The sequence below is a fragment of the Serinus canaria genome, chromosome 27, assembly GCF_022539315.1.
Source record: "Serinus canaria isolate serCan28SL12 chromosome 27, serCan2020, whole genome shotgun sequence".
Taxonomy (NCBI): Eukaryota; Metazoa; Chordata; class Aves; order Passeriformes; family Fringillidae; genus Serinus; species Serinus canaria.
Window position 1 is genome coordinate 1,759,381 of NC_066340.1, and position 18,692 is coordinate 1,778,072.

General features: G+C 57.3%; 2 protein-coding genes and 1 long non-coding RNA gene across 3 annotated transcripts; 1 reads left to right on the forward strand and 2 right to left on the reverse strand.

The window, feature by feature from the left end:
• Positions 1 to 1,287: 1,287 nt before the first annotated feature.
• LRRC3C (leucine rich repeat containing 3C) lies at positions 1,288 to 5,670 on the reverse strand. Its single transcript, XM_050985829.1, has 2 exons — positions 5,624 to 5,670; positions 1,288 to 3,858 (listed from the first exon to the last, which is right to left on the reverse strand). The coding sequence occupies exon 2, from the start codon at positions 3,803 to 3,805 to the stop codon at positions 3,005 to 3,007; it is 801 nt and encodes a 266-aa protein (XP_050841786.1). The 5' UTR covers positions 3,806 to 3,858; positions 5,624 to 5,670; the 3' UTR covers positions 1,288 to 3,004.
• A 3,267-nt stretch (positions 5,671 to 8,937) lies between these two features.
• On the forward strand, positions 8,938 to 14,937 carry ORMDL3 (ORMDL sphingolipid biosynthesis regulator 3). Its single transcript, XM_050985834.1, has 4 exons — positions 8,938 to 9,072; positions 12,980 to 13,180; positions 14,361 to 14,512; positions 14,625 to 14,937. Exons 2-4 carry the CDS (start codon positions 13,007 to 13,009, stop codon positions 14,758 to 14,760), a joined length of 462 nt encoding a protein of 153 aa, XP_050841791.1. The 5' UTR covers positions 8,938 to 9,072; positions 12,980 to 13,006; the 3' UTR covers positions 14,761 to 14,937.
• Positions 13,125 to 14,354, reverse strand: LOC127060877 (uncharacterized). Its single transcript, XR_007780249.1, has 2 exons — positions 13,840 to 14,354; positions 13,125 to 13,797 (listed from the first exon to the last, which is right to left on the reverse strand). It is a non-coding gene; the product is annotated as an uncharacterized LOC127060877 (long non-coding RNA).
• Positions 14,938 to 18,692: the final 3,755 nt, after the last annotated feature.

The following is an 18,692-nucleotide window of genomic DNA, read 5'->3' on the forward strand; positions in this document are numbered from 1 at the left end:
TGATTCTAATTCCTTGCTGAAGGAGAAGTGCTGCCTTTAACGCTGAGCCCCTTGTACCCACTATGCCGAGTGCCAGCTCCCACTCTCAGCGGGGTCTGGCCCCACAGCACCTCGCAACTGGAAAGAGTGGGGTGAGAAAAATCCCTCCTTGAGATTGAAGCCATCTGGCAAGCTGTGTCCCCCTGCTCCCAAGATCCCAGGATGGGCCACAGCACCCCCAGGAAAAATCCCCAGAAAGTCATTTTTCTGTTCTTCCCCATTCCCTGTCACACCTGATTAAATATCTGACAGTACTGACAGCCTAAATCCAGCATAATTCCATCCCACACCAAGTGACCTTCCCAAATCTTACTGCAGATTTTTGTTAGACTTCTTGTGTATTTTATCCCCCTGCACACCCACACAGGCCAGTGGCTGTTCCACATCCAGACAAACCCCTGGAATCCATTTCCTTTCCCCCGTGCTCATCAGTGTGGGCTGTAATGAGCCTGATGGTTTCTATCCAAACAATTCCAGAGACAGGATCCAGAGCAGGGCTGACCCCGGGGGACTCAGCATCATCCAGCTCCGTGAGAGGGGACACCTGCAGGACTCCAGGGAGCCACGGCCCCACGGACAGGGTGGCAGCTGGGGGCAGTGTCCTTCGTGTCCCCCAGCCCTCCCCAGCTGCTCCGGGAGCCGCGGGAGGAGGATCCCCAGGGAGTGACCGGAGCTGGGACGGCAGCCATCTGCTCCAGAGCCCGGGGTCTGCGTCTGGAGACAGCCGAGTGACAAACAAGGTTAATGTCCCACGAGCGGGAACTGTCACTCTGCGTTAAGGCCCGGCTTTCACCTTCCATGGCACAAGACTCCAGCACGGATCACCCGGGGAGAGGAGCCGGCAAACCGGGACGGGGCTGTGACCGGAGAGGCCTCTTGTGGGGACAGATGGGACCGTGGTGTAGGAAGGGCTTGTCCCTCCCGGCCGTCAGGATCCTGCCCGGGTACCACGCGATGCTCGGGTGGGGACGGGAGGGCAGGCAGCGGAGCAGAGCCCTGGGAAAACACTCCACGGTGTCCTGGGTGTTGTGGGGACCGGCACGGTGCCAGCGACCTGAGCCGAGCCGCGGGTGTTCATTATTGAAGGCTGGGGCAGGGTTACCGGAGGGACGGGTGTCCTGTTTCTGCAAGCGCCTGCCCACAAAGCCATCGGTTGTCGCGGGCACCTCCGTCCTTCCTTTGCAGTCACAACGTCACCAGGGCCCGGTGACCCACAGACACACACACCAGCACACGCCAGCCACCGGCTCCAAAGTAAAAGCCAACTTTATTGTCGTATAAAGTAAGAACTAAAATGTCCCTTAACCCAAACACAGATGGGTCGGGTGGTCCCAGCACCAGAGGTGGCCTGGGGGGAGCAGCCTGGGGGGGTTCGGTCGGGTCCCCCCACGCCCCTTTTCTCTTCAGCCGGTTGTAGAGAGGGAAGGAGTAGCCATGGGGCTGCGGGGACGCCCGGATGGGAGCTGGGGCTGAGGTGTTTGTGCGTTGCAGAGCTCCTGCTCTCTGCTGGAATCAGGCACTTGTGGAAGGGTGGGCCCTGCTCCTGGCCGGCTCAGTCCCACGGCTCCCACCAGCCCCGGGGCACGAGGGCACAGCTGGAGCTGCCCACACCAGGGGCTGAGGCTGGGCCTGGCAACAAGGCAGCTCTGGCCTCGTGCAGAGGAGGTTCCAGCAGCTTTGGTTGGTGCTCTTGGTGAGTTAAGGCAATTTAGCTTTTGTTGGTTTTAAAAAAGGCCAAAACCAGCAAAACCAGATGTCCCACACGCCAGACAGGCAGGTGGAAGAGTCTGGGGCTGCTCTGGTTTTGCTCTGAGTTGCCACTTGGACCCTGCATGCCCAAAAGTGGGCACTGACCCCTGTCTGTGCCAGCCCTGTGCTCAGCATCACCTCCACCGCTGCCACCAGGAACCTGCAGCCCAATACTGGAAATGTCAAGAAGGGACTTTGGGATATTTTAGGGGAGATTCAGACTCCTGACAGCAGTGCAGGGGTGGGGAGAGGACAGAGGAGGCATGGCAGCTCCTCCATCCTGCTTCCCATCACAGTGACTGGTCAGCAGCTTGTGAGGTGGGAGCTCCCCTCTGGCAGTGACACGAGCAGATGGCCAAGGGTGCTGCCAACACCCTCCCACGTGGTCCCCGAGAGCACTGGGGGGAACCCCTCTCCCCCAACATCCCAGCGGGGCTGGACCCACTGCCAGGACCCCCAGCTGCCCCTCCATCAGCACCCACATCCCTTGGCAGCCCCAAAGGGAGCTCATTCCCCGTTTGGTTCTCGTTCCCCACGCTCCGAGAGGAAAGGCCCTGGGTTTGCCCATGTCCGAGTGGGGACACCCATACCTTTTGCCCCACCTGGCCTGAGCGCCGGAAAAGGGGCAGGGAGATGAAACGGAAGATGGGGCGGCACCAACCTGTGTGTCCCCACCCCCTGCCCCACCCCTTGGTCCCGCTGGCTGCGGTCGCAGCCCGTGACCCTCCAGGGCCAGTGACCTGGCAGGGCACTGGCCTTGCCCCCTTACGGCTCCTCCCCGGTGCCCTCCCAGCAGGGATCCAGGCCCAGGCTGCCCTGGGCTGCCGTACCATCCCTTGGGCAGTCAAGGGGGAGCTGGGGAGAGATGAAAACACCGATTCCATAATGCCCCAAGGGATCTCTGCAAAGGAAATATAAAAAGTTTTCGATGAAGTCCAAATGTCCAAGTCAGTCAGAGCAATGGCCACATGCCAAGGGAATGCTCCAGGTTGCTCCAGTCCTCCAAAACTTGGGAGGATGCTGCAGATCTTCCGTGCTCATATCCATCCCTGACCTCAGCCACCAGAGCCAGGGACTCATCAGCCGTGGCTGCTGCTGTCAAGAGGAGAACAGAACAAACCCAGGAGTATCTCTGTGCGATGCCAGTGGCTGGTGACAGCCCCTGGAGTGGCCGGTCCCCGCTCCACACGTCCCCATGTCCTGCAGGATTCTGTGCTCACACCACAGTGCTGATGGTGGACGACTCCTCCGATCGCCGCTGTTTGCTGGGCAGAGACTTGAGATACTCCAGGTGCCTCCGGGCGTCCTCCTGGTTCTGCCTCACGTAATAAACCAGGTAGGAAATCACCATGGCGAACCAGCCGAACATGGTGACCAGCATGGCGATGTCCGTGGTCTTCTTGTACACGTTGCAGAAGTCTGTGTCAGCAATGACCTGCAGGAAAGCTTTGCCCACGTGCTCCTCCTGCGTGGAGGAGTCGCACACGATGCCCCCCGAGGAGTCGGCCACCAGCTCCACGGCACGGATCAGCTCCTGCAGCCGACAGTCACACAGCCACGGGTTGTTGGACAGGTTCACCTTGGCTTTCAGGTTGCTAAAGGCGTCTTTGCTGACCGATATCAGCCTGTTGGAAGACAAGTCCAGGGAGTGCAGGTGCTCTGCCAGGCCCTGGAAAGCCCCAGTTTCAATTCTGGTGATGGCATTGTGGGACAGATCCAGTTCCAGCAGGAGTGGCAGGTCCTGGAAGGCATCGCGAGGCAGGAAGGGGATTTGGTTGAAGTCTAGGTAGAGCTTGTTGGTGTCGTTGGGGATGTCCCTGGGGACCTCAGTCAGCTGAGCGTTGCTGCAGCGAAAGGTCTTCAGCCCCTCCTCTTCTGAGGGATAACAGCCCTTGGGGAAGGCAGCGGCTGTGTGGAGGCAGGAGCCCAGGAGGAGGAGGAGGAGGAGGAGGAAGAGGCTCTGCAGGAGCAGTCCCATGGTGATGGGGCGGAGGAGAACCCCCTGTGCCGCAGTCATGGTGCTGTACTGCCTTCCTCACACCCACAGTGCTTCAGCTGGACTTGGCACATCTGGGACAGGGACAACAAGGGGACAGTGTCAGGCTGAGACAGGGGCAGAACTGTCACTGAGCTGGCTGTGAGCACCACATCTGACCCTAGCCATGAAGCAGGGACAAGGATGGGGACCAGGACAGCTGTCATGGCTCACACTTTCCCCCATGCCCGGCCATCACCTCACTCTAGGCTCCTGCGTGCCAGGATCAGGCCCCAGGGGCTGGGCACGTCTCCTGCGCCGGCAGCTGGGTTGTAACAACCGGAGGCGCTCGGGCTGAGCCAGAGGCGGGGTGAGCTCCCGCCCTGCCAAGGTCACGGCGCCGCGATCGCTGCTCGCAGGAGGCCGATGCATCCTGCGGCGGCCGGAGGACGCACCAGCGCGGGTCCCGGCTCCGGGCGAGCGGCCGCTGCAGGCGGCCCCCGGGAAATGGCACGGAAAACATGTGCAGGCAGCGGCTCAGCAGGTTCCTGCCTCCGGCTCCTCTCTCCGGGAGCGCCCGGGGCACACGCGGACGCGCGACGGGTTTTCTCCTTCCGAGGGGACCGGCACAGGTGGGTGCTGGTTGCTGCTGCGCTCTGCCCACTGCCAGCCCACTGTGGGGTCGGGCTGCTCACACCACCCCGTAACCATGGGCCCCATCCAGCCCTTGATTCCGGAGGGGAAAAGCGTCAGCAGGAAAGAAACAAAAACAGAAAAAGGAAATTCACTGGAGCTGAGCGTGCAACGAGTTCCCAGGGTGGTGGCAGCAGATAAGGGCCGTGTCTGAGCACTCCGAGCGCTGCCCGGCTCTCCCAGCCCTGGGTCCCACCACGGCCAGGGGTCCCAGCCTGTCCCCGTGCTGGCCGTGGCAGAGCAGCTCTGGGGGCAGGATCCAGGTGCTCTCCTACCATCCCGAATTTGAAGCCACTGGCGCTAACAGGCACCTGTGTCAGCGGTTGGGCAGAGCTCGGTGATGCTGCAGGAGCCCCGAGCTATGCCACCAGCAAAGCTGCCTCTGGTCCCTCTGCTCCCCGGAGCTCCCCAACACCGGCAAACCCGCCTCGGGGTGCTGACCGGGGCTCCTCGGTGTGGTGCAGAGGCGGCCACCCCGAGGGTGGTCCCCAGGCACAGGCAGGAGAGCACCCGAGTGCTGGGCACTGTCACACAGCCTTGGCACACCGACACACCCCAAGGTCACACCTGTGTGAAGCTCAGCCTGCACTGCCGGAGCCCCGGAATCCAGGAGGGTCCTGAGAGGGAACCAGAGCTCAGGGCACACCAAGGGCACCGGGACCCCGGAGCGCACACTGTACCAGCCCCCCCAGGTCTTCCAGAGGTAACCTGGAACGAACACAGCCCCTTGGTACCCTCTTCCCGCTGCCCGGGAAACCACCGGCATGAGCCGGGACCCGGTGTCCGGGGAGGAGGCTGCTTCGTCCACGGAACCGGGACATCCCTGCGGGTGGGACGCGGACCAGAAACGGCAGCGACGACAGCCAGCCAGCCCTTGCCCCTCCGCGGGTTTCCCAGCCCACAGCAGGGCGTGGGGATCCCCAGCCCAACTCCGGGGATCGCCACCAGCGCCAGGAGATGCTGTTGAGGAGCCGGGGGCGATCCGGACGCCAGGATTCTCCGTGAGCCCGGGGATGCCCGGGAATCCCCCCAGCCCCGCTTGGCACCGGGGGCGTCGCAGGCGAGGGAAGCCCCAGTGCTTCCCCGGGGGAAGCTCCGCTCTGCGCGGCGCTGCCGGCCCTCCCCTCCCCGCCTCCCGCCCCACCGGAGGTCCTGTTGCGGACTCACCTGCCTGTGCACCCCCGGCGGCGGAGCGGCCCCGCGCCCCGGGCCGGAGCGGCCGCGCCCCGCGCAGCGCGGCGGCCCCGGAGCCGGCGGCGGCGGCGGGGCCGGTGGGCGGGATCCTTCGCCCGGGCCTCCCCGGGGCTCCCCGCCCCCGACCCGCCCCGCCGGGGGGGCCGTGCAGCGCCGAGCACCCTCGGCCCCGCGCCCGAAGCCTCGCCAGCTCCTCGTCTCACGGGAGAAGCGCTGCCCCGGGTCCTCAGACAGGGAAGCGCGGGAAGGCACCGGAGAGACCCAGTGAGGAGCTGCCGAGACCCCCGAGCCGGGGGCAGCTGGGGCCGGGGCGTCCCGGGACACTCCATGGCCTCCGCCCCCCCGCGTCCCCGCCGAAGTCCGGTGGGAACCCCCCCGGCACCCGGACCCTCGGTCCCCAACGGTGCTGCCCCCGCAACACCCCAGGAATCCCCTCATCCCCTCCCCAGCTCTTTGGGGGTAGCAGGACCCCCCTACTCCCACTCCGGCGGGGTCACGGTGCTCCCCCCCCCCCCCCCCCCCGCCGCCCCGCACCGGCATCGCTTACTCGGGGTAACCCGACCCGCGGCGGTGGCACCGGGCGGGGCGAGATCCAGGGGAACCGGAGTGGGTCCCCAGCTCAGTCCCCAGCTTTCAGGCCTGGGGCCGCCGGGTTGGCTGCGGCTCGGTGTCCCTCCGCCCCGGGGCACCGGCGAGTCTGGCTCAGGACCATGGAGAGCGGCCGCCGTTACCGGGCCCCGGGGCCGCGGGGAGCGACGCGGCTCCCGCTGCCCCGGTCCCGGATCTCCGCGGCGGGGGAACCCGACCCCGGGCACTGACGTTCTCCCGCTGCTGCGGGGGGATAAAACGTTTAGGAGGCGCCTGGCCTGGATCTCGCTTCAATGAGGAAAAGCGAACCTGACGGCAGCCAGACACGGCCACGGACAGATCCTCCCCAGAGACCCCCGCACTCCCCCGAGCCCCGAGCTCCCCCGGGGCCAGGCCATTGCTGGGTCTGCAAGTGTTCAAAAAACCTGTGCATGTGTACCTGGAGACATGGTTTAGTGTTGAAGGTGACAGTGCTTTGTTGTTGGTTGGAGTCGATGATCTTAGAGGTCTTTTTGATGTTTCCATGCCCGTAGCTAAGCCCGACATCGACCCGATGCCAGGCTCACCGGGCAGGATTGTCCCGGCACACCGGCAGGCAGCAGCAGGCAGCCATAGTTGGTGCTCTTGAGCGTTTCTCTGGCATCTCCCCGTTCGGCCGGGGAGCGGAGCAGCCCCGTGCTGCCCATCAGCATTCCCAGCGCCGCCGGGAGCTCTGCAGGCAGCGGGAGCAGGGATAGGTGTGCTGGGATGTGGCGGCTCCGGTGACACAGCCCCACGCCGCGGGACGGGGCCGAGGGGCCAGGGTGACAGGCAGGTGCGGGGGGGGGACCGAGCTGGGACCCGGAGAGGCCGTGGGTGATCCCGGCAGCGGGAGCAGCCCCAGAGGTGCACCCCACGGGGGTCCCACGTGGAGGACCACACAAAACCTGCACAAAACCTGCAGTGCAGCACGACCCACGCGGACCCTTCCCACCGCAGGATGGCTAAAAATAGCTGGCACCGACTTCTCGCTGCCACCACGGAGCTAAATATAGGCGGCATCGACCGGGCAGTGGGACCGGCAGCAGTCAGAGCGGGAGCTGAGCAGGGCCCGGCACCGGCAGGGGCTGGGAGCGAACGAGGCCTAGGAATCCACACGGGAACAGCCCCCTGAGCTCGGGGGGAACGCGGGTGCAGCTGCCGGTGAGCGGATGGGGCCGGGTCCCCCCCGGGAACTCCCCGCCCCCGGTGCCGGTGTTCCTTGGGAGGGTGAACGCGGTGTGGGGAGCCCAGGGAGCGGGTCGGGTCCCCCCCGCGCTCCACCGGCAGCGGCGGCTGCTGCATCACGGAGAGCGATGAATATTTATGGGCGTTTAAAAATAGCTGCTGCATTGTGCTTCCCCCTCACGTGCGGAGCCAGCGGGGTGCGGGGAAGCTGCTAAATTAGATGTCACCGCGCAGAGAGCTGCTCAGTCAGGCAGGAGCTGGATAAAAATAGAGCCTGCTGTGCGTGCGTGGATCTCCTGCAAAGCAGGACCGGATCCCGTGGGATCCCCCGCCTCCGCACCGGCATCCCCGCACCGCACCCTGCCAAGAGGGCACCGCAGAGGAGCCGGGCGGGGACAACGCTGTTCTACCGGGTGGCAATCAGCGGCCTTTCATCTGCTTTACCCCCAATGCGCGTCTCTCCGTGCCCAAAGCCCTCTGGAGGCTGACATTGCTGAGCTCTGGCTCCGGCAAGTGACCCCGTGCCCTGCTAGCAGCACGGTGCCAGCATGTGACACCCTGGCAGCCCTGGCAGCCCGCGGGGTCTCCGTGCTCTCGCCGTGCCCTGTCAGGATGTGCGGCTGGAGCCGAGGCAGGATGGATGCAGACAGGGTCAGGGCACACAGCTCAACGTGGAGGCACAGAGGCACTCAGGGAACTTCGACCTGTGACTCCATCTGGGCCAACACCAAAACCCAGCGTGGGCTGTGGCGAGCAAAGTGTCTGCGCCAGCTCTGGGGGCTGAGAGTGGCACCGGCACCTCGCTCGGGCCCCGCACACTGCCAGGGGCTCCGGGCAGGGGGTTTGCAGCCCAAAGCGGCGCCAGCGCTGCCCCTCCGCTGCTGGAAGAGTCGGCAGCAGGCACTCACAGAGCCCTGCACAGATGGCTGCGGCACCCGTGGGCCGTGCCAGCCCCACGCGATGAGCTTTGATGGTTGTGCAAACAAAAGCGGAGCCAGATGGTCTCCCCCGCGCTCCAGCGCTGGAATCCTGCGCTCGCTCTCAGCCCCGACCTTGGCTGGGTGTCCTGCAGCGCTGACGGCCTGCCCGGGCTGTCTGCACAATGCTGCCGCTGGGATTTTCATGCTATCACGGAATCAGAGTAGATTGGATGGGAAAGGACTTTAAAAACCACCCAGTCGCATCCCACGCCATGGGCAGGGACACATTCCAGTACCCCAGATCGCTCCAAGCCCTGTCCAACCTGGCCTCGCACACCTCCAGGGATGGGACAGCCACAGCTCCTGCTGGAAGCTGCCCCAGTGTTCCCCCACCCTCGGATTTCCCCTGGGAGAAGCGGCAGAGGGGGCAGCCCACCCTTCCCGAGCAGGTTGGAGGCGCCCAGGAGGGTCTGGGGTCCGCTGTGAGCGGAGCGGGGCTCGGTGCATTCCCCGATGCCCTTCCCGGAGCCGCTCCCGCCGGTTCCCATGGTGGCCCCGCCTCTCCCGCTGCTGCCGGACTACAGCTCCCGGCGTGCTGCGGCGGGGCGGGCCGAGGGGCCGCCGGGAGCGCACCGGGAGAGCACCGGGAGCGCGGCGGAGCGAGCGCCGGCCCCGCCGAGCCGAGCCGGGCCGGACCGGGCGGGAGCGGTGAGTGCGGGCCGGGGGCACGGGGCGGGACCGGGGGGCTCTGCCCTCCCCGGGGGCGGCGGCGGCCGAGCCCCGCGGCGGGGCCGGGGGAAGGTGCCTCGCATGGGCCCGGCCCGAAAGGAAAACACCCCAAAAGAGAGAAGCGGGCGCTGGGGGGGAGCTGGGAAGAGGCGGGGTGGGAGCCGGGGGGGTCCCAGTTTGGTAGTGCGGGTCCCCGTGGTGGGGTCGCGCTGTGCAGAGCCCTGCCGGGAGCCGGTCCTGCCCCGGCCTCCCGGGGCACCGTCCCGTTCCGGGAAAACGGGGAGGAAAGTGGGGTCTGGGACCCCACGTGAGCCCCGAGAAGCCCAACCTCGGCCTTCTCTTGGTGTCCAAGATTTCCCGTTAAATCCACCAGGAAAAGCCGAGGGGGCAGGATCCCCGCCCTCAGCCGGGGCGGCTCACGCGCGTCCTCGTCCCCGTATTCCCCGTGTCCCCTCCGGGGCTCTGGCAGCCCCGGGTCCCCCGAGGAGGAACCGGGCAGTGCTGGGGCTCTGACATGTCCAACACAGCCCGGGGCTGGAGGGACACGGAACGCTGTGTTCCCAGTCTCACCTCTCACCCAGCACTGCCCAGTTCAGCAGCGTCCCCCATGTCCTCCGTGCTCTGGTTCACCCGTTGCCAGCGGCACAGAAGGGTTTAAAGGATTTGTTTGGGAGGTGGCAGCTGTTGCTGCTAGAGATTGGGATCTGTGATCCATGGGATCATCGTCACCTGCAGTCTGGGAACACTCAAGATCAAGATAAGCACCCGAGCCCTCCTTCCCTCACCAGGCCATTGAAGATCCTGCAGCAGGGTGCCAGGATGGGAGCATGATCCTGAAATCCCTGGGGAGGGGTGACAGTACTGCCAAATCACAGTCATTGATTTAGGATGGAAAAGGCCTTTCAGATCATCAAGTCCAAGCGTTAAGCAAGGGAACAGGAACAGATGGTTGTCACACTCCTCTGGGGACAAAGGTGAGGAAGGAGCTGCCCCTGGACAGGGAGCAGGACAGGCAGGATGAGGCAGAGGGAGGGCTCAGCTCCACTGCCTCGTTGTGCCCTTTGCCACTGGCCACAGCTCCAACTTTTCCCCTCCTTGGATGGCCACTGTCCAATGTCAGCAGAGCCCTGACCTTCACCCTCAGCCTGCTGCAACATTCAGGCTTTTCTGTTCCAACAAAAAAGTAGGAAAGCAGAGCCTGGCAGCAGCTACTCTGGGAAGGGGGGCTGGAGTCCTTCCCATGGTGGGCTGTGTCTTGTTGTCCTGCAGGTGAACAAATCCTGGTGTGGAATTAGAAAGCAAACATGGGATTTAGGATGGGGGGAGGGACAGAGCTCTGGGAGCTCGTGTGCCCTCAGCCAGGCTTGTGCAATCCAAAATTTGGGAGAGCTGGGCCAAGGGCTGCAGAGCCCAGGGCAGAGCTGGTGAAATATTTAAGGTGGGGAAGGACAGATTTGGAGATGTGGAGTCACCTTCATTGCAGCAGTGACTGCTTGGTGTGTCTGTATGTCCTGCAAAAATGAATTAACCTCTTGTATGTTCCAGCATCCCACCCCTCTAATCCTTAATTTCACAAGGAAGGGAAACTGAGGCATGGGAAGGAGAATTGCTTCACATACAGCTTCCAAGTTGGGCCCTTTTCCCACCCAGTTGTGGGTCTGCAACAGCCCTCATTTGCAGAAGAGACCAAATCCAAGCTGCTCCTTAGTTTTTGGAAGTTACACTCATGGTTGGAAATTCCACAGCACCAGCCATGTGCACCTCTGGCTGCAGGAAGCTGCCACAGCCTTTGGATAACAGTATCAGGAAAGACTCCTGCAGTGAAGGTTTTTAATTGTTGAAGAAACTAGATTTTAAGGTCTGCAGTGAGAGCATAGATCCCTTTCTGTGGGCAGTCCCTTCTCAGTCCCTCCTCCTGCACCCCTCTGTTGCTCTAAGACACAGCCATGTGGTTCCTCCTGCTGCACAGCTGGAATCCCACAGCTCTCTGTAGAGCATCCAGCTGTTCCTCACGCCTGTCTCCAGCATCCTCCAGACTAAACGAACCCGTTTCCTTCCAGCTGTCCTTGCAGGTCATGTTTTTCCTACACCTCTGCTCATTTTCTCCAGCTCCTCCCAGGACTGGACAGTGTTCACCCAACATCCAGGAGATCTATTTCCCATGTCTGGCACTCAGCACTCCAGTTTACACATTCCATAGGGTGTTTTTCTTTTTGTTGTTGTAACAGTCTGACTCTTTTTGACTCATTTATGCTTCACCCCAACCCCCAGTTTTCCTTCTGAGAGCCCTTGGGAATTGCAGCGGGTTTAGGACAGAGCTGCTCCCTCTGCCAGGGGTGAAGTGCTGAACTCTGACTCTTAGTCCTGTTTCCAAATCAAACTTTGGGCTTTTCTCTGGAATATCCATAAGTTGGTGCCCTGGGAGGTGGGCAACAAGGGAGTGAGCACCCCACAGACCTGCAGCCATTTTCCTGGAAACAAAATCCTTCTCCAGGTATGAGCCCCCTGACAGAGTGAGGTGAGGATCTGCAGCAGCTGCTGCCTGTGTGCATGGAAGAGGTTTGGGAGTTACTTGGAGCATTCCAAGAGCTGTGGAGTGGAGGCTGGCTGTGATTCTCAGCCCTGGGCAGGAATGGGGATGGTGCCAGCTCCTGAGACAAGGCAGGCCCAGCACTCCATGAGGGAGCTGGGAACAGCTGGCAGTGAGGAGAGTGTGATGTTGGATCTGGCTCGGGCTTGCCTCCGGAGAGCTGGAGGGAACAGCAACACAGCTTCCAGCTGTGGGAAGCAACAGCAAAGCCACAAGGCCAGACATCAGGAAACAGCCTTCACTGTGGGGTACTGCAGCCAAGGAGGATGAACTGGATCATCTCATCAAACTCCTCTTCCGTGGGACACAAAGATGATTTTACATTTTCCTGATGTTGAAGACAGTCAGCTTTACAGTGGGTTTAGTTTGTGCTGTTTTCTGTAATCCCTGGATATCAGTGAGCCAGAGCTCTCCTGCTGCCACTGGCACTGTGTCAGTCCAGCAAGCCACTTGATACCTTCACTGTCTCAGAGACACCACTCCAAGGACTTGCTCTGACAGGGTGATACTCTCTTCCTTCTTTTCCCTCCTGGCATTGTCCAGAAACCCATCTTTGTGCTCCTCCTACATGGCAGTTGTTCTTTCCAGGTAGGGGAAGGGCTAACTCCTCCCCAGCTCTTCCTCCTGAAACATCCTCCCAAGGCACTTTGTGCTGTTATCTCTCCCTTTTTACGTTCCTCAAGAAGAATCTCATTCCTTCCCTGCGGCGCAAGTTTTTTGTTCCTCTTTTTTTCCCCTCTGTAAGTCTTAAATCTGAAAGCAAAACACATAAGGCAGAGTAGGAGAGATCAGCAAAACTCCCAAGCCGTGCAGAACTGTGTTAATTTAGTTAAATTAATTAGGAGATCTGTTGATACAGAGCCTTTCCTCTGCAAATGCTCTGTTCCGTTCCCAAGTTTAAGGCATGCTGACTCCATAAACACACAGGAAGCTTCCTGTGCTGTGTGTTTCCATTATTAACACTGTGATGAGAATTTAAAAGTGCTTAAAAGTATTGGTTTGAGTTTTGTCAGGCAATCGTGGGATTGAACCTCAACACCTCAGCTCCAGGAAAACATCTCAAATCACAAGAAGCTTCTGTCACAGACAAGCTTCCCACACATAATTCCCAATCTCAACCACTCCCGGAGTCAGCGACGTCAGCTCTAAGAATGGCACTAACGAGGGGCAGAGGAGGGAACTGACTGGGGATTTTTATAGCCAACAGCAGATTTTGGGTTTGCTTGACTACCAGCCTTTGCTCAGCCCCACTGAGCAGTTTGGATCCAGACTCTGACCTCAGTGTTTCTGTTCCAGGGGCTCCTGCCAGCCAGGAGAGGCAGGATGAACGTGGGAACAGCGCACAGCGAGGTGAACCCCAACACCCGGGTGATGAACAGCCGCGGCATCTGGCTGTCCTACGTGCTGGGCATCGGGCTGCTGCACGTCGTGCTCCTCAGCATCCCCTTCTTCAGCGTCCCCGTGGTCTGGACCCTCACCAACATCATCCACAACCTGGTAAGGGAGCAGCACGGGGAACCTTGGCACAGCTGTTCCTCTGAGCAATCTGCTGAGATTCCTGTTGGAACAATTCCTTTGTGTTTCCAAAGATGCCGGGTGAGTTGCTCAAGCCCTCGCCCTGTACTGGTGCCTCTGGGTCATGGATTTAAATCCAGCCCAGGTACAGGTGAGGCAGCAACACCTGGTGGGGCTGCTCAAAGGGGACGTGGATTCATTTCTTGTAGGGCAAATCCTTCATTGTGTCCCCTTCCCAAAGGAATCTGTGACAGACCCCATCACCGGGGTTGGTAAAACCTGAATTGGCCTTGTGAGAGTTAAGAAAATACAAAATTAACCCCCAGATTTTGTTCTGCCTAAAGTAAAAGATTAGTCCAGGAACTGATTCTTCTCTCTGAAGATCAAGTCCCCACATAGGTCCCCTTGGGCACAGGGGACAAAAAACTTCAGGGATGGAGCAGCTGATTGTGTATCTTTTATTTTAAATAATATCACAGCCTAGGAATATTCCAGAGATAAAAATTACAGGGATTGAGGACCCTCATGATAAGTTATTACTAGTGGGGGATAAAAACCTCCACAAACGCCCAAACTGGAGCTTCTCAGGAGATAAAAACCTCCACAAACCCTCAAGCTGGAACTGCTCAGGAGATAAAAACAACCACAAAGCCCCAAACTGGAACTGCTCAGCACTCAGCTCACGAGCTGCTGGCTTCTCACCCATCTTCCCTGGCAGCTTTAGCTTCTGGGGACAAAAAGGAATTTAAAGGCCAGGAGTGGCTGTACTTGGGAGCTGTAATGTAGCTGGAATGTTTGTCTGTGACTTGTGTTCCCCTGGTAATCAGGGAGTGACAGACCTTCTCCCAGACATTTTCGGGGAGCCTTCAGGCAGCAGGCAGGCGCTAATCTCCCGATCACAGAGATCCCAGGGCTGTAATCTCGCCACCGCCTCCTTGGCTCACACCCAGGAGCCGAGCGAGAGGTCTGACGTGGAGCAGCCGAGCTGGCCCGGCCTTTCCCAACTCTCCTTTCCCCGCTTCCCTGGCCGCTCCGGGTTTTCCAGCAGCGCCACAACCCTCTAGTGGAACAGCGCGGGGGTGCAAGCGCCCTGATCGGCTGCCCTGGATCTGGGGTTTTTGGGGTGCAGGGCCCCGTGTGCCTCACACTGTGTGTCCTGCAGAGCATGTACATCTTCCTGCACACCGTGAAGGGAACCCCCTTCGAGACCCCGGACCAGGGCAAGGCCCGGCTGCTCACGCACTGGGAGCAGATGGATTATGGAGTCCAGTTCACCGCGTCCCGCAAGTTCCTCACCATCATGCCCATCGTCCTGTGAGTATTCTGGGCTGGCGGAGCCACCTCACATCCCAGCACCCCTCAGTGTTCTGTCCTGGGAGACAAACACATGGAATGCCACAGCTCTGTTCCTACCCTACCTTTGCAGGTATTTTCTAACCAGCTTTTACACCAAGTACGACCGGGTACACTTCATCATCAACACCATCTCCCTCATGAGCGTCCTGATCCCCAAACTGCCTCAGTTCCACGGAGTGAGGATCTTTGGCATCAACAAGTACTGAGCGGCGTGGCCGGAGCGGATGGCGGAGGAGCGGGGCCGAGGGGGGAATTCCTCTCTCCAGCCCTATTTCCTCCCCCCACACAGACTGGGATGTGGTTTGGCTGTTTAAAGGCAGATCCCAACAGACACATTCCGCATGCTGGATCCTCGTGCCCAATAAATCCAAACCAGCTCCAGAGTAGAGTTTAGTGCGGAGCAGGACGTGCGACAGCGGATTTCTCTTCTCCCAGGGTCATCAATAGATACAAAACCACTGAGACTTTGAGGTACAACAAGGATGAATTCTGGGAAGAGTCTCATCTATTCCAGACATGGAATGACGAGGATAGGAATGAGGGGAAAAGCTTTTAGTGCTGGTACTATTGCCTGTGGTAAATGCACTTTAAATACATTTCCCTTCCTGAAGCTAGGTGCTTTGAGCAGAATGTGAGGGAAATCCAAAGGGATACAGCCAGACTTTCCCAGGACTTGATTGTTTTGGGGTCTGATTTCCAGTTTTAGGTGGGAAGTGGGAGGGGGAAGTGAATGATAGATTTTTATTTTGCAATCGTTGACACCACTGATAAGGGAAGTTCTTTTCCTAAAGACAGCACAGAAAGAAGTGACCTGCAGTTTGACAAAGCTTTTGATTTCCTACATCACCATCCGTGTGGTCCAGGGAAAAGGTGGATAGATCCAAAATCATGCTTGTTACTTTCAGTTTATACCCAAATCTGCCCAAGTAACCCCTCTCCCCTCCCCAAACTGCTGGTTTTATGTGCACAGGGGCTCAGTGGGCATTTGGATCAAGGGCTGAGGGCAGGTGAATTAATGACTGACAGCAAATGCCATGGAGCTCCTTGGAACATGGACAGGGACAGATGTGGGAGAGGCAGACAGTGAGCAGACACAGGAGGAGGGCTGATTGTTCTAATCAAGAAGGCAGCCATCCTTGACTTGGAATTTTCCTTCTCACTTCAGCTCCTTGGTTGCTTAAGTGCATGTGACTGGGATTTGCCAGTTCTCCATGGACTCCGGGGTTGGATTTCTGGCTTACCTGGAAATCTGTCCCTCAGCTCCATGCCCAAGGGCTGTGTGAGCAGCAGCACCAGCAGCAGATGAATTGACCAGCAAAGGAGTTGTTTTGTCACTGATAGTAGATCCTGTCACAGAGGAAGAAAATCAAGCCTTTTTCCTCTAAAATTACCACCTAAATAAAGCAGGCTTAGGTTTCCTGGCTGAGACAGCTTTTACTGTTTTACTGAAAATCAGAATGACCTGATTTCCCTTTGGGTTGTGTCCCAGATGGAATGGGTTTTCCCTCACTCTTCCCCTATAACCCCATGAAAACCTATATTTTTGTTGTCTTAGTGCTTATACTGTCTCACCTTTTTTGACAATGGTATAAATCTTTTAAATCTGCTTTTTTTGTCCTTGCAGTAGCAAATCCAGCTTTAGAGGCTGTGGTGGAGAATGTTGAGGTTTTGGATGGTCTGAGCATAGGACATGGAAGGGAGAATTTTTAGATCTGTTACTACTACATGCATAATTTTAGCCAAGTTGCTTCACTTCTCTCTCAGATTTCCTTTGGGATTGCTACAGGGAAGGGAAAATAAGGAGTGTACCTCAAATGGCTGCTGGAATGCAGGGAGAATCATTCCCTGATGTGTTTGGAAAATGGAAATCCAAGTGAAAAGGAAGTTTTCAAGCAGGTAGAAGGAGAAGAGAATCTGGCTGGAGACCCCAGGGTATTGACAGATGTGCAATTTCCTTGATGGGCAGTTTAAACCTTCAAACCTAGGACAGAAGAGCTGCTGCTTTAGCTGAGGTACTCTCTACCCTAATCGGCTCTTTAAGCTACTAGACAATGATAATTGTGATAAAAATAGAGATATTTCATCAATCAGCTGGGAAATGACACAGACATGAGCAGTATTCCTGCAGGAGGGACAGGTCCTGGCAGGGTGCCTGAGGCTGAACTTGAAATGTTGATTGTGGTGCTGAACAGACCTGAGTGTCTGCCCAGACACCACTTCCATCTCCAGGGGAAATGAAAGAAAACTAATTATTGTCATAGAAAATATGGGAAAACCCATAATTTTGCAACAGAAACAGCCTCTAGATGCTTTCAAACATGACTCCTCACAGACAGACATATGCTGGGTATTTCTAAGCATATGCACATCACAGATTTGTAAATTCAGAGTAATTACCAATTGAAAGAATCAGCTTTTTTTTTTTTTTTTTTTATGAGATACAGCAATAACACAGCTGTGGGTTTGAACACTTGTGTGGTCACTGACACTATCTGACCCTTTTTCCTTAAATTAAAGATCAGCTGGGACTCAGGATGGGATTACAAACTTCTCAAACAAGCAGGTTCTAAAGCATAAAGCCCCAAACTTGTAATTAAGACTCTGCCTAGCAACAAAAGCAAATATTTTTTGATTTCCCTCCTTCACACAAATGATCAAAACAGCCAATGGCAGACTTACGACATGACACTTTTCACAACACAGGTGTGGCATTTTTCCTTGGAATAACTGACATTAATTTGGACTCAGTTAATCCAGTCAAGAGAAACATAAATGGAAACATGAGTAATATGGAAAGAAGCAAGTTGAAGAAAGATTTCATGTTCTGTTGTGGTGAGTTGAGTATCTATATATGATTAATAAGTATTTGAACAATTACACATCAGGTAGCATCTTCCTTAAGATCCCAACTTAAGGGTAGGTGTCAGGATCAATCAAAAATAAAAAGCAGGAAGTCAATTGTAATTAAACCACCATTTTTGGGTGTACCTGAGTCTGAAGTGAAAGGACAGCATGAGCTGGCTGAAGGGTGGTCAGACATGTCCTGGCAGGGGACAGATCAGGGGTGAAACCACATTGTGGGAGGAGAAACGAAACATGAACAGATGTGGTGCTGCAGGGAGGAGATAACTGATTGTTACTGATGTTAAATGGGATTCTGGTCACATCACACTTGACAGATTTTCTCTCACACTGGTCCTGTGTCATGATCAGGACAAGTTCCTACCTGGAGAGATCAAATCTCCTGTGATGGAAAAACAACTCCTGGTAAGTCATTTTAAGCTTTTCTGTTTTGGTCTGTAATGAAAGAGAAAAAATTTTCAAAGGCTGGAAGCCTTCTCAGGAACTGGCAGCAGCCTGTCCCATCTTGTACTTGGCGAAGCCCCCTCAGCCACTGTCAGCACCACGCACGTTTCCATGGAGCACAGCAGCCCCTGCTACAGGACACTCAGAAAACCAGCAAGTCCTCCCAGCCTGATGCTCCTGAATCAGGGATCCTCACCTGGGAGTCCTTTCACAGAGCTACCAGGCTGGCAAACAGTCCAAACCTTTGCAGGAAAAAGCCTATAAAATGAAAATAAATGGAGGGCTACTTATTCTTGAGTACTTTTATGTTTGAATCACTGTTCAATTTTGGGTTGTTTTTAGAAGCTCGGTACTGGCCCTCAAGGAGGGGACAGCAGTGGGTTAACACATTAATATTCCTTCTTGTGACTTATGTTGCTTTATCATTGCCTAGAATATCTTTTAAGCATGTGAGTGTTGGTGTGTCCATACCCTCCTTGGATCAGTTAAATCAGCTGAATTAGTTGGGAGGGTTTTTAAAGGAATGTTCTGTACAAAGTTTTAGGGTTTTTTTTCCCATAGCCTTCTTTTTGCTGTGGATACAGGAGTCTCATGTAGAGAACTTTCTAAAATAAAGTGTGAATATTTTTATTACTCCTTTGTACAGTATTCTAAGAGAGACTAATAAAAGTGAAGTATTCAGGTAAAAACTTGCACTTGAGTCCTGGAATCTTGACATGGATGGCTTTTGCTGTCATACAAGCATGGCAATATACCCAGGAGACATGGAATGGCTCGGGTTGGAAGGCACCTTAATGCTCCAGGGCCATTCCCACCCCCTGCTATGGGCAGA

Coding starts and splice junctions, on each gene's coding strand:
- LRRC3C (XM_050985829.1), bottom strand. CDS start 3,805: ATGACTGCGGCACAGGGGGTTCTCCTCCGCCCCATCACCATGGGACTG.
- ORMDL3 (XM_050985834.1), top strand. CDS start 13,007: ATGAACGTGGGAACAGCGCACAGCGAGGTGAACCCCAACACCCGGGTG. Junction 13,181..14,360: donor CCAACATCATCCACAACCTG/GTAAGGGAGCAG, acceptor TGTGTCCTGCAG/AGCATGTACATCTTCCTGCA. Junction 14,513..14,624: donor ACCATCATGCCCATCGTCCT/GTGAGTATTCTG, acceptor CTACCTTTGCAG/GTATTTTCTAACCAGCTTTT.